The sequence below is a fragment of the Fonsecaea pedrosoi genome, assembly GCF_000835455.1.
Source record: "Fonsecaea pedrosoi CBS 271.37 unplaced genomic scaffold supercont1.3, whole genome shotgun sequence".
Lineage (NCBI taxonomy): Eukaryota > Fungi > Ascomycota > Eurotiomycetes > Chaetothyriales > Herpotrichiellaceae > Fonsecaea > Fonsecaea pedrosoi.
In genome coordinates, this window is record NW_013550613.1 from 33288 (window position 1) to 47149 (window position 13862).

Below are 13862 nucleotides of genomic sequence, written 5' to 3' on the forward strand. Positions count from 1 at the left end.
GTTCGTCGGAATGTCGGAATGGTTTACGTCTCCCGCCATCCACAGTGCATTTATTCAATCTCGTCATCGGGAGGTGTTGCCGTTTTCATTATGCTTTGACACGAGACGTCGATCTGGGGTCAGAAACCCCCTGCGGTCCACCGACGTCATGAATGTGAACTTTCTATCAAGTGTCTGCATCAGTCCAAAGGGCGGCAAATCTGGGGGTGAGGGTCATGAACAGCAGCGGCTGTCTATTTCCCCGCAAATTCTTTCCCCGAACCTTCGGCTTTTGTTGTCGAGGGGCATTACAACCGACGTGGGACAATCAATCAAATCCCGTAGATCAGCGCAAAACCGGCAATCCAGCCGGAGAACGAGCATGATTGAACATTTTAGGAACTTCAAGGTAGACTCCACAGGCGCTCGTGTTGGTGGCCTAAAGACGGACAGGACACGCTTCGTTGTGGTCGTCTACAAACCCCCTTGGGCTTGATGCACTCCATGCGAGTATCGCTTCTGCATTTTGCCGGCTATTAATTTGTTAAATTCAGCGCAAAAGGATTCCTTCAATGCGCCAGGGTTACTGCTGACAGTTACAGTAGAGGATTCCATATGCGCAATGTCGTCGTCGTGCGCTGACGGCTATGCCGCCTACCCGTCCCAGGAGCCTCTAGCCATCACACCGGGTTTGCTATACAAAGTCAAGATCGACACATCCAACACCAGGGACCCCAAGTGTTCCCAAGAAAGCTTAAGCGCAATTGGCAGAGAATCCAAGATAGTCAAGACCGGACAACAACCATCATCCACAAAGCCAAGGGTTCTTGTGTAGACGATCGTCATCTACGCATCCGAGACTTCAGCGCGTTGTAACGCTGGTCCGGAGTCGTTCCGATGGATCTGCTCGATCATTTCCCCTTTGTTTAGAACATGTGAGTGATCCAACCAACAAGAGCTGCCAATATCACCGTCCTTTGGCCCTCCGACCCACCGAGAATCCTGCTACAGATACTGCTTTGGCAACAGAACGTTTTGCTGGAGACCCCGGCCCCATGGTTGCGGGGCATGATGTACATTCCGACTTCCTCATCGAAGACGCTGCGCGTGCCAGCCATGCAAGGTCGCCATCTATCTTCCCTCCCCCCAGCTGGATCCGTTGCTCGCTCGCTGGGACCCCGAGGAGATTGTGAGCGATGAGTGTCTGCCCCCGCCTGAACATGTGGGTTGGCAGTTGGAAGTGATAAACCTGAATAAGCCCTCCAAGGGTCTTCTTCTCTTCTACAATCAGTCCTGCCAACCTATCCTACCACCGGATACAGTACCAATATGGCATCGCAAGATCCTCAGATCACGCACGATCCCGCCACGAACAGGTAAGCACCTGCCCTGCCTAGCCTACAGAGCAATATGCCTGACATGGAAAGCGGCGACGATGAGAAGTATGTGGGTGAAAAGAAAGAGACGACATATATCGACCTGGAGAATAGCGCAACGGCAAAGTAGGACAACCTCCTGCCGCCTATATGCTACGTTTGTGGCTGAGAAATGATTAGGATCAAAAACCCCTTGGCTCACCTTTCCACTGAGGAAGTCATCAAGGATGTTGAGGAGTTCGCAAGGAGCAATGACTTCACGGACCTCACAGACCTCCTCGTAAGGGGCGCGCTTGTCGCAAAGGATCCTCCTGCCTTTGAGAGCGTTCCAGGTCTTACCGAGCCGGAGAAAGAAGCCATTCGCAACGAGGTCCTGCACAAGTGGCGTCAACCAAAGTCGCTCTACTTCACCATTATCCTTTGCTCTATCGGAGCAGCCGTACAGGGTTGGGATCAGACGGGCTCCAATGGCGCCAACCTCTCCTTCCCTGATGCTTTAGGCATTCCGATCAGCGACCAGCTGGCAAATGGACAACCCAACCCAAACGCAGCACGCAATCAGTGGTACCAAGGCCTGATAAATGCCGGTCCCTACATCGCCTCAGCATTCATGTAAGCCACCTAGACTCACGATGGCAGGTTGTGATACTGACACCGTTAAAGTGGCTGTTGGTGTTCTGATCCCCTCAACAACTACTTTGGTCGCCGAGGAACCATCTTTGTGTCTGCCGTCTTTTGCTTCCTGAGCCCAATTGGTTCTGCTGTCGCCCAGAGTAAGTACATCCATGGAATTAGCGTAAACTCCTTTGCTGACACCCCATAAGCGTGGGATCAACTGCTCGTCACTCGACTTCTGCTCGGCATTGGGATGGGCTGTAAGGGTTCAACCGTCCCCATCTTCAGCGCAGAAAATGCACCTGCGTCGGTTCGAGGTGGGCTAGTGATGAGTTGGCAAATGTGGACAGCTTTCGGCATATTTTTGGGCACTTGTGCCAATCTGGCTGTCAAGGACACCGGCTCCATCTCGTGGCGCCTTCAGTTTGGATCTGCTCTGATCCCCGCCTTGCCTCTTCTCATCGGAGTTTACTTCTGCCCAGGTGCGTTGACCTACACCTTTCGACCTACACTAGATAACTAACAGGCCTCTAGAGTCTCCCCGCTGGTACATCAAGAAGGGCAAATACCGCAATGCCTTCCAATCACTCCAGCGTCTCAGAAACACCGATCTCCAGGCCGCCCGTGATTTGTACTACATCTTTGCTCAACTGCGCATGGAGGCCAGCCTGGTCAAGAAGAAGACCAACTATGTGACGCGCTTTATTCAGTTGTTCACGATTCCACGAGTTCGCCGAGCCACTTTGGCATCCTTCACCGTGATGATTGCACAACAAATGTGCGGGAGTAAGTACAATGAGTCTTCGTTAGCTTTGACGATGTACTGAATCGAAGCACAGTCAACATCATCGCCTTTTACAGCTCCACTGTGTTCTCCGAGGCCGGTGCATCTGTTACTGACTCACTGTTGGCATCCTGGGGCTTTGGGCTCGTGAACTTTGTATTTGCGTGGCCCGCAATTTGGACCATCGACACCTTCGGCCGCCGATCGCTCCTGTTGTTCACGTTCCCGCAGATGGCATGGACCTTGCTCGCTGCAGGTCTTTGCTATTTGATCCCATCGTCAAGTTCAGCGCATCTGGGTCTGGTCGCCCTTTTCATCTACTTGGTGCGTCAAAAACTCCTTCCTCTCACCGTGACAAGGACTATACTGACCCTTTCCAACAGTTTGCAGCCTTCTACTCTCCAGGCGAAGGTCCTGTGCCTTTCACATACTCAGCCGAGGTCTTCCCTCTCTCACACCGTGAGGTGGGTATGGCATGGGCAGTGGCAACCTGCTTGTTTTGGGCAGCCGTCCTCTCAATCACTTTCCCGCGAATGCTGTCCGCCATGAGTCCAGCAGGTGCCTTTGGATTCTATGCCGGTCTCAACATCTGTGCACTCGTCATGATTTTCCTCTGGTTGCCAGAAACCAAACAAAGGACCTTGGTAAACCAAATCTTAACCCCCTAGTCCCTCTCCTGTACCACTTCTGACCTTGAGCACAGGAGGAGCTTGATTATATCTTCGCCATTCCGACCCGCACCTTTATGAAGCATCAAGTAGGCACCGTTCTGCCGTGGTGGATCAAGACTACCATCTTCCGCCGCAAGATAGGTCCTTGCCCTTCACTTTGGTCATTTGATGGTCATGTCGACAACGACAAAGAGTTCGTGGAGACCATCCGCAGACAAAGTGAGGCTATCCAGGGCGGTCGGCGCCGGAGCAGCATTGCAGATAGGATTGCCAACCGATTCTAAACTTGTGTCGGTAGAGGACTACGATGTTGTGGGAAGGAATAGTGATGGGGATATCTCGAACAGGAGGAACTCAGGATAAGGAAATTGCCCAATACCCCGCCGTTGAAGGCTGTGTTAGAAGGATGATCCTAGTTGAGTATAGGTATGCATAAAGCATGTACGTAGAACGTCGTCTAACAAATCATAAAGGCGACAATGATGAGTCTGTGCGAATGAAGTTGTCATTGCTTGATGGTTGCAAATTAAAGGTGAACACTTCTCACACAGATGACAGATGCTGGACTTTGTCACTTTTCGCACCGTTGTTTCGCCATTGGTCGTAGAGAGCTAGAGTTGGTATTTCAAACATGAGCAACTGTATGTGGTATCATGCGAAAAATCTGTCCGTTCCCTTCATCTACATCTTCTCTCTGTGATTAGCCACTCGCACTCTGACTCACCTAAATCTTCCTGAGTGCTTCCCGCAGTTTTCCTATTGCCTGCCATTAATTTCTCCCCCTCCATACTCATTTTTCAAATCCCCAATTGTCTCTTTCACGCCAAAGCAAACCTCTCTGCGCTAAGTCCGTACCTCCGTTCCAATCGTCTCCCAACCCGTCTCGCCGAGCCAAGTCCCATCTTCGGCGTTGGATGCGGTTCGTGGATATGAATTCCCCGAGTGTTCGTGTTCTCCCAATCCAATCCATCCAATGGAGTGAACTGCCATACGGAGCCATATAACTTCTCCGCTGCGAAGCCGATGCTTGTCATTGCGTGCAGGAAATCCGTCCAGGCATGTCCGCCGCCTGGGGAGGGATTAGAGGATGTCGGGAAGAGAAAGGCGAAGACTTTGTAAGCGCGTCGCGGCAGGGTGAAGACTGGGAAGGGCGGAGTCAGAACGTTGGGCAGGGCTCGTGTTGCGTTGCTAGAATCGGGCAGGGGACATGGGTCGCGAGTTTTGATCTTGGGTGCTCGAAATACTTCGGGTCCTTTGAAGCTGCTCGGTTTGTCGGGTTCGACGTTAAGGCGTGAAAATGAGTCACCAAGAGCTTCGTTTTCTTTCCCCTTGTCATTCGGCTGGGACACTCTTGGCGGAGGTGTCCATTCGGGAGTACGATGGATCTCTCGAGCTTTCATATCATGACTGAGGAATATCTCGTGAAGTGTCTTGTCGGTATGTTTCCGGAAATGCGCATCGACGACCTCCCACAACCTATCCAGTTGAGCTTCAGCTTGACGACAGGCATTCACGTTTGTCACGCTGTTGGCCTTTTCGATGGGATATTTCAGGTGTTTTGAGAATGGCACGACGATGCGTGCGAGGTTCGGAGTGATGTCTTCACGGAAAAATTGATAGACAGTTGCTGCATCTTCCGATGCTTTAGCGAAGCTCGGACCTCTCTTCTCTGGGCTCATGTCCATATCCAAACCCGCAGCCCATGGAAAGCAGGTCTTTACCTGCCCAATGATTTGTCCAATGAGGGATAGGTCGGAGAGATACCCGGCGACGTAGGACGACATTCTGCCCTTCTGACCAGGGTCGCGGTCAACGCATCGCTGTAGCTCGTCGACGAGATTGGGAAGCTGGGCTAAAAACACTTTGTCTGCATCCCACAGCATGGCAAATAGCTGTAGTAAGGGATCATTGCCGGCACTCTGTTTCGTCATGGCTCGCATGATGGTTGTTCCGGGCTTTGGGGGTTCTCGAACAAAGCGCTCACGTATTGGTGGTGTAGCTGGCACAGCAGTCTTCAATCTGCAACCAAGCCCTTTGAAACCATCTCGGCAGCAAAGCATAACTTCACCAAGGCGGTGTTGAGCTTCTCAGACAGAGGCCGGTTAGGGTAAAGAGTTCCGGCAGATTTGAATGCCTTGTCTAGACTGACTACGTATTTGTAAAGGATATCCCAACTGAGAAAGGACATGTAAGCCTCGACAGCTACGCTCCTCAGCACTCAGTTCTAGAAAACTTCGTCATCGTCTTGTGGATGGCGTTGGCCCTGTATGTCGAGAAGGCTTTCCAGGCGATGCTGCGCATGATCAACAGCTACCCATGCGAAATATCATGGATCTTCTCTAAGAAACCAAATGTGGTCTTCATCAGCAGCCTGCTTGGCCTCGACCAGAAGAACAAGTCGGTGCGTATCTAGTTTGGCTGGTGGTCTATACGGCGCTTCTGCTGCCAACGAAGACAGTTGTGCATAAGAGGTCTCTGAAGCAACGATCGGTGGTGGCTCAGGTTGCTCAAGAAGTTGGAGGTTGGCCAGCTCGTCTCGTGGTACATCATGGAATAATTGGTAACAGCACTCGAGAAGGAAAGAATAGATCTGGCTCTGGACTTCCAAAACGAGAAGCCCCGTTCCTGGCCGAAACTGGAGACTGTATTGTATGAGCATGAATGCGTCGTCGGGATCGTCCCAGCTAACAAGGCGGCCATAGCTACCTGCATCTGATATGCTAGAGATGTACATTGTGTATCCATTGAGGAACACCGGGATAATTATCTTGCTGGTCTGTCCAACATGCATTGCGTTGAGATCGGCGTGGGCAAAGGTATGGGGTGGATTTCGACCACGTGAATTCAAGAACAATAACAATGCTCGTCCTTGGAGAAGATCTTCCTGGTTGACATAAGGATACTTGAAAGCTTCGACATCTCTTGATGCAGCACGCGGTGCTGGCTTCTCAAGCTCATGAAAATCTGGTCGGTGTCGCTTAGGCATGCCTGGCCAAGCGGCTAAGAGTATTTTCTTGCGTTGTTCTTTTCTCTTGTTCATCCAGCGTTTTCGAATCACCTCTTCGCGCCGCGCCAAAATGGTACGGAGGGTGGACCAGCTCCTGAATATCTCTTTGGCATATGCCCTTGACTTGTTTCTGACTTCAGCAGGTGACGGAAATGAAAGGGGAACTGGTAGATTTGGGTTTGCCCGACTCGTCATTTCGAAGAATGCTTGTGGGTTGTTGTACAAGACATGTTGGGGTCCATGATATCCACCCAAACAATGTCACAAATTTCAATAGTACACTAAGACGCTATTGCGTCTGGTCTAGCGAGGAGAAAGATGCTGTCGAATGTCCTTTGTGACTTTACTGGGCAGAGGATGGGAGGGAAAGGCAAAGATTGTGGGGCAGGAAGAGATCTAGCTAGGTGGACGCGGGCTTAGTTGACACGTGGTCCGGGGTACCAGCGAACAGTTTACTCCTTTTCCTAATAGGGAGCTTACTTCCACGCACCCTTTGGCTCCATGACGGATACTGATGTTCTTCTGGCTGCCATGCTGTTATGCCATTGATAAACAATTCAGACATGTCCTTGAATCTTGCTTGTCCAAGTCTCACTCCTCAAGCATCTTCTTGCACGCGACTCTCTTTCGAGGCTGATATGCCTCGAGGCCTGCGCCCGCTGGTCTCCTGATAACTACGTCATGCTCACGTATGCATCTTTCAACCGGCTGGTGCCGCTGGTGCCGCCAACATCCATGTGGCCAGCCTTCACCACCATGAGTACCAAGTATAAATAATCATGCCCTACCCACCGTCTTAGTGTGCGTCTTTGCCCATAGTCGAGCCTACCTGCCCTTATCCTGTGAACGAAGCAGAGAAGCAGAGACCACACTGACACTATCCAAAAATGGCCGAAAAACTGCAGCAGACAACCCAAAACATCGTCGACGACATCAAGTCGGGACTACACGGCATCCACGGCGCAGGTGATGCTCTCCGGGGTGGCGCCATGGAGGTACTTGACAGCGTCTTCCACAAACAGGAGGGCGAGCAGAGGAATCGAGAGATCGCCGCGCATGGTCTGGCAGAGATGAGGGGTACCGAAGACCGCTTTGAAGATAGGCACCATCAACACGAGGCACACCATCTGGGAACTCAGCAGGACGGTGTAACCGAGCACCATCACCATCACTCTAGCCAGGGACAAGGAAGTCACTTTGCCGACGCTCATGCAAGAGACATGGCGATCGAAGAGCATCGTAAGGCAACAGGAATCGTGTCAGAAGAGGGCGACAGCATGAGCGCTGCACGGGCGGCGATGCAGGAGAACCATTAATTGGTCAGGGACTCATTGTCTCCTTGGGCGATGACCGATGGTGATGTTTGATTAGAGATCTTCTGCTTCATCCTCGCCTGGCGCTATTGATTATTGGGTCTCAGAATTCCGAGATTCCATCTTTCACCACGATTTTTCCAACATCATCATCTCTTGCTCCCTCCACAACACTTTTGATGAACTCTCCACCGATACTGGGGTGCTTCGCCCCCATCTCTTTGGCCAACAGTCGTGCGTTCCCCAAATCCGTCTCCAAGAATCCAGGCCCAACAGCCCAAACCTTGACTCCGTCTGCCTTCAATTTGTGATTCCAATCCACCATCAACATGTTCAGCGCTGTCTTACTGCACCGATACCCAATCGTCTCGAAATCGATCTTCTTCGGCCACCCAGCAGGTTGAGGCGGGGTGGGGAAATAAGACCTGCTCGCTTGTGTGACATTGGAGAGACCTGTGACGAAGATCAAACGAGGATCTGGAGACTTGAGCAAGAGTGGCATGAATTTCCAGGTTAAAACGTTTGTACCCGCCACGTTGACGTTGTAGGATCTCATGAAGGAATCGCGGAGGCTAACCTCGCCGGCCACGAAGGCGAGGTCGAATGTCGCTCCTGTACGCTTGGGAGTCAGCTCAGGTCGGGGAAACATGACGCAAACGAGCCGCAGGATACTGTACCAGCATTATTTATGAGTGCGTCGATTTGTCCCAGCTTCGTCTTCACTTGATCGAATGCCATTTCGATCGACTCGTCATTGTTGAGATCGACTTGGAGCACTTCCACCGTATTGGCAGAGCCACTACATTCTTCGTGCAGCTTCTCCATCGCACGCTGCGCCTTCTCTAGAGAACGACTGCCCATAAGGACATGATATCGCTGGTTGGATTGAAGAAGCGCCTTCACTGTCTCGTAGCCAATGCCATTGTTGCCACCTTTCTCGTGCTCAGCGCCGCCACGACAAAATAACACTAAAAACCGAGTGATAAGGACAAGGACAAGGGCTCACCAGTTACAAGAGCAACTCTTCGGACAGCCATTGTCGCACTCGTCAATAACTCTTCCAGCGAGTCTCTTCCCTTGTCCTCTTGGTCGCGAAGACTGGAATCGCTCTGGTGGTATTCAGCTGCTAACCCAACGTCTCCAAACCTCCAGTCTCGACCTGAGTATGCTGTTCCTTATATGCTCCACGTCCGAAGATTCGGGTCGAGCACGAGTTTAATTGCCCCTCTTGACGGTTACAAGGGCGAACCCTGGCCCACTGCATCATGTTAGCTCAAAAACTCCACTCAAACCTTTGGTATTTCATTGGCGATGTAAATCATTCACAAACCAGAGCTATTCCTCCTCTGGACAAACCCTGCGAGACAGGGCAAATGGTTCTGATGATGGTGCAAAGGTTAGCTTGGTCCACGGACCGGAATTGATCCATTACTACTGGCCAGCCTGCTCCCCGCATACACCATGAGTGCCGGAGAGTTTCTTCATGCTGCCCCAAGTACCTCAGGCAACCGGACCCTCGATGGGGACGCCTCCTGGCGAGCTCATCAGAAGGCTCACGAGGAGCACTGAACGAGTAAGCAAATTCACAGATAAGACAATGTGAAAGATCTTGTAGAAGGAAGAAGGGGGGAAGTAGTTGCAAAAGTTACTGAGTATTTAATGCTGCGCTTTACTTGCCTCCTTGGCTGGCATTCGGTGGGAACATATTAAGGCTAGCGAAGGACACGCGTGCGGCTAGTGTTAATCATTGTCAGACAGTCATTTCAATCCAACATATCAAGGTTCAAAAGTCGAATTAATTAAAAACCATGTGGATATTCTGAAGAGATAGCAACCTACTCCGAGCCCAATAAAACAGAGACAAGTGGCTATCTGGGCTATGCCATAACCATTGAGCCCAATACATACCAACTTTCCAGAGTAGGTAGAACGTGAAAGATTCATCTTCCACTGCATCACCTTCAAGATGTCTGTGCAATCCAACAATGCAGAACCCAGATGCAGACATCCACAACTTCCCAACCTCCCCATCCCAGCATCGACTGCCGACAGTTTCCGCGATTGAAGCCCTGCAAAATATAACATCCAAATGTAAAGGGATATCATGCAGTCTCCCAGCTTTGGACGAAATCCTTACAAACGACCGCAATGGACTCTCGAGGGCTACGCCTGGGATTCAAAGGGGCTACGTTACTGAAGTCTACGGACCACCAGGCGTGGGGAAGACCATCTTTGGCCTACAAGCTGCTGTCAATGCAATTCAATCCCGCCAGGAAGATTCCGAGGTCCTGTGGATCGATACAGGTTCTCCTTTTATCGCAGAAAGACTGGATGACCTGATGCGCACATCCACAGTCCCTGCGGAGACTGATCCCCCTTCATCACCTCCAGTGCCTTCGAATGCCGACATACTCCTGGAAGAAAACTTTACTCACCTCAGCGCCTACACGCTGCCTCGTCTGTTGACAGTCTTTTTGCATCCTCCCCACTCCTTTCCCTCTGCAAAGACGTGTTTGATCATCGTCGACGACCTCTCCAATCTCCTCCTTGGCTCATTTCCACGAAATCCACGAAATGTGAAGGCATCCGCGCCGGCAGCCGTAAGGGAGAAGTTTGAAAAGCAAGCTGTGTCGAAACGCTTTCAAATTATTGAGAACCTTGGAGCCGCCATGTCAAAGATGGCGGCACTCAAGAACATTGCGATCCTAGTCCTAACGAACACGACAACGAGCTTAAGACGTCATAATAGGGCAACCTTGAAAGCGGCATTAGCCAGCCAGGCTTGGGACTCTGCGGTACATACCCGAATTATGCTTTATCGTGACTTTGCAGAGGATGGACACGGCCTCGACATCTCAGGGAGGCAGTCAATGGGCTTGCGTTACGCGGAAGTTCAACGAATGGCCTGGAAAGACATCTGCACAAGCCCGATCCCGTTTGCTATCCTGTCAAAGGGCCTTCTGCAATTCAATGCGGCCACTTCGCCCAGTCAAGGTCTAGTTGATTCTCGACTCACCAATGACGTCGGAGTTTTCAATGTTGCGAAAGAAGAGGAACGCCAGCTACTCCCCACAGAACTCTCCCAGCCATCCCAGAGTGATATGCCAGCGCAGGGCAGAAAGCGGAAAATTATCGAGATCGGTGACAGCGAGGAGGAGGGCGAAGAAATCGGCACTGACGCGCCATCAGAATCGGACGAACCCGAGCTCCCAATCATGCATTCGAGACCTCGTGCGATAATCGATGAGATGATCCTGGAGACACATGAGACAGCACTGTTGAGAAGGAACCGCTACATACGTATCAGAGGCTCGGAGGACGACATTCCTGTGCCGTCATCGGATTTAGCTGCGGAGGTCGACACAGCTTCACCGCCCGATGACCATCGCCCGTGAGAATCACAGGTCCAGATGATACATGTATATCTGGCAGCGAAATAATCGTTGTGATTCTAGCTCCGCATTCTAGGGCAAGCTTTGTTCCAGAAGTTTTCCTGTGCTTGCAAGATCTAGCGTCAACGAATTGCAGGAGACTGGGCACATATTACCGGGTACCTGGACAAGAAGCCCTCGGGCCCGATGGCTGCGGGGTGACCTATTTTAAGTGCCCCTCCCTGCTGCGGTGATAGCACCTAGATAGTGCCTGCGTCTGACCTGAATGACTTTCGACCCCACCAACCACCAAACGCGCTGTGCGCAGCCATCGCAGCCCCGGATGCAAATTGGTTTGTCTGACGAACAAATATCAACGTGGTTCCTTTAGACGGCATTTTGGCTTGTCTGGGGCGCATTTCAGAAATCAGCTGAATACACACCTAGTCACCTTCTCTTGCGGTTGCTCACAAGAACTCTTCTTTCATGATCCTCTCGTGCTAAGGCTTTCTTCTGGGCTCTTGAAGCTGGCTTTGTTCTCTCTAGGCGTACCGCTTGTCTGTAACCTCTCTGTTTCCCCGCGCCCTCAGCCGTCAGCGTCCTCTTGCTTGCCTTCAGTTCTACGATCCTTTACCTAGACCGCAGTTCAGCTGAAGGAACATTGAGAAGAAAAACTGGATATGGCGTCGCAAGGGCAACAAAAGCCGCAGATTCAGCCTTGCCGTTACAAAACTGGTATGCTTATCAGTCGGACATCGAATGGAGCATCTTGCTTACGTTCTACGTAGGGAAAACACTCGGCGCAGGCTCATACTCTGTGGTCAAAGAATGCGTGCACATAGACACTGGGAGGTACTATGCAGCAAAAGGTATGTTCGAGGACTTTACAGAGCGTTCATCATGGCTTATCTATTCGCAGTCATCAACAAACGGCTTATGGCCGGACGGGAACATATGGTCAATAATGGCCCCTATCACCCTCATCGAGCCTACAGCTAACAGAAACTTTGACAGGTGCGAAATGAAATCGCAGTCTTGAAACGTGTCTCAGTAGGGCATCGCAACATCCTCACTCTAGTTGACTACTTTGAAACCATGAACAATTGTACAGCTCGACATCCCGAGAGTTGCGAGCCAGTCTGACATCGACATAGTATACCTTGTGACAGACCTTGCACTGGGCGGAGAGCTGTTCGATCGCATCTGCCGCAAGGGCTCCTACTACGAGTCTGACGCCGCCGACTTGATTCGAGCAACTCTGTCTGCAGTTGCATATCTCCACGACCACGGCATCGTGCATAGAGACTTGAAACCAGAGAATCTATTATTCAGAACACCAGAAGACAATGCCGACCTCTTGATTGCGGATTTTGGCTTGTCGAGGATTATGGACGAAGAACAATTTCATGTCTTGACCACGACATGCGGCACACCAGGATATATGGCGCCTGAGATATTCAAAAAGACAGGTCATGGAAAACCTGTGTGAGTAAAGCCCATTTTGATCCGTGCCACGACCGTCAAAGACTGATGCAGAATTTTTAGCGACATCTGGGCGATCGGTGTTATCACATACTTTCTCCTCTGCGGCTATACTCCGTTCGACCGTGACTCAAACCTGGAAGAAATGCAAGCCATACTTGCCGCCGATTACTCGTTCACGCCTGTCGAGTACTGGCGCAATGTCTCCGACACTGCGAGAGACTTTATCAAACGCTGCCTCACGATCGATCCGCACGCTCGCATGACTGCACATCAAGCTCTGCAACACCCCTGGATCAAGCCAGACACCGACCCCACATCTCCCGTCAAAGGGCCCGGAGACGGTCAAGACCTTTTACCAACGGTGAAGAAGAATTTCAACGCGAGGAGAACACTCCATAAGGCCATCGACACTGTCCGTGCGATCAACAAACTGCGAGAGGGCGGCGGACTGATGGCGGGCCACATGGACGGTGCCATGAGCGTGGACCCAAAACCCAAGCCCGAGATGGTCAATGGAAGCAAGGTCCTCAACGACCAGGGCCAGCAGATCCAAGGGGAGGAAGCGACGGGTGCGAATGCCTCACAAGGCGACGCTGATGCAATGGAAATCGATTCCAGAGGGAATGCCAGGGGCCAGACAGAGGACCAAATCCGCCGCCAGCAGCAAAAGATTAATGACACGATGTCGGGTCTGTGGGGAAATCAGCATGCAGCTCACGGCGACTAGACCATTTGGGGGGATTTATTTTGGTGTCGTCCTATAGCCCGAAGATGATGTGTTCCTCTGAAAGTTAGATGGCCTCCCAAGCGGATTGGAATGAGGCGGTCGGGTGATTTATGATGTTGACCACGGCTGGATGATTGATTTTCCTTCCACGAATAGGTACGAAGTCGACCAAGAGGGACGCACAATATGGACGACTCCTGCGAGTCCAGGCACTAAGGATCCGGCATTCCTTCATGGCAACGGAATACCCGGTTCAATACTGGATGAATTTGACCTCATGACACAATTTCATATCAAGACTGGACAGACACTCCGGAATAAACAGCAAAGTGGCAATTGGGGGCTTTACGGGTATCAATCTCGATTCCAACGCGGATAGCTAACGCTACGTAGCAGTACAGTTTCGCCCGTTGCTCTACCCCTGACCTCGACCTCACGAGATGGCAACGCATGAGATCTTAGCGTCGTTCCGTCATGAAGGTCATACCATTCCAAGGGGCCGTACGCCATGGCTCATGCAGAAGCAAAGTACAC

General features: G+C 51.4%; 7 protein-coding genes across 7 annotated transcripts; 4 read left to right on the forward strand and 3 right to left on the reverse strand.

Annotated features, from left to right (window-relative positions):
- Positions 1–1527: 1527 nt before the first annotated feature.
- Z517_03876 (uncharacterized protein) lies at positions 1528–3709 on the forward strand (the record flags this gene model as incomplete). Its single annotated transcript, XM_013429207.1, has 7 exons — positions 1528–1967; positions 2019–2128; positions 2180–2452; positions 2505–2756; positions 2810–3078; positions 3138–3398; positions 3458–3709. The coding sequence occupies 7 exons, from the start codon at positions 1528–1530 to the stop codon at positions 3707–3709; spliced, it is 1857 nt and encodes a 618-aa protein (XP_013284661.1).
- A 534-nt stretch (positions 3710–4243) lies between these two features.
- Z517_03877 (uncharacterized protein) lies at positions 4244–5365 on the reverse strand (the record flags this gene model as incomplete). The annotated part of the gene is made up of 1 exon (XM_013429208.1): positions 4244–5365. One exon carries the CDS (start codon positions 5363–5365, stop codon positions 4244–4246), a length of 1122 nt encoding a protein of 373 aa, XP_013284662.1.
- Positions 5366–5751: 386 nt separating this feature from the next.
- Z517_03878 (uncharacterized protein) lies at positions 5752–6627 on the reverse strand (the record flags this gene model as incomplete). The annotated part of the gene is made up of 1 exon (XM_013429209.1): positions 5752–6627. One exon carries the CDS (start codon positions 6625–6627, stop codon positions 5752–5754), a length of 876 nt encoding a protein of 291 aa, XP_013284663.1.
- A 692-nt stretch (positions 6628–7319) lies between these two features.
- On the forward strand, positions 7320–7748 carry Z517_03879 (uncharacterized protein; the record flags this gene model as incomplete). The annotated part of the gene is made up of 1 exon (XM_013429210.1): positions 7320–7748. One exon carries the CDS (start codon positions 7320–7322, stop codon positions 7746–7748), a length of 429 nt encoding a protein of 142 aa, XP_013284664.1.
- A 100-nt stretch (positions 7749–7848) lies between these two features.
- Z517_03880 (uncharacterized protein) lies at positions 7849–8782 on the reverse strand (the record flags this gene model as incomplete). The annotated part of the gene is made up of 3 exons (XM_013429211.1): positions 7849–8357; positions 8423–8713; positions 8752–8782. 3 exons carry the CDS (start codon positions 8780–8782, stop codon positions 7849–7851), a joined length of 831 nt encoding a protein of 276 aa, XP_013284665.1.
- A 948-nt stretch (positions 8783–9730) lies between these two features.
- Z517_03881 (uncharacterized protein) lies at positions 9731–11140 on the forward strand (the record flags this gene model as incomplete). Its single annotated transcript, XM_013429212.1, has 1 exon — positions 9731–11140. The coding sequence occupies one exon, from the start codon at positions 9731–9733 to the stop codon at positions 11138–11140; it is 1410 nt and encodes a 469-aa protein (XP_013284666.1).
- Positions 11141–11796: 656 nt separating this feature from the next.
- Positions 11797–13328, forward strand: Z517_03882 (uncharacterized protein; the record flags this gene model as incomplete). Its single annotated transcript, XM_013429213.1, has 6 exons — positions 11797–11851; positions 11905–11985; positions 12036–12073; positions 12131–12221; positions 12271–12601; positions 12662–13328. The coding sequence occupies 6 exons, from the start codon at positions 11797–11799 to the stop codon at positions 13326–13328; spliced, it is 1263 nt and encodes a 420-aa protein (XP_013284667.1).
- Positions 13329–13862: the final 534 nt, after the last annotated feature.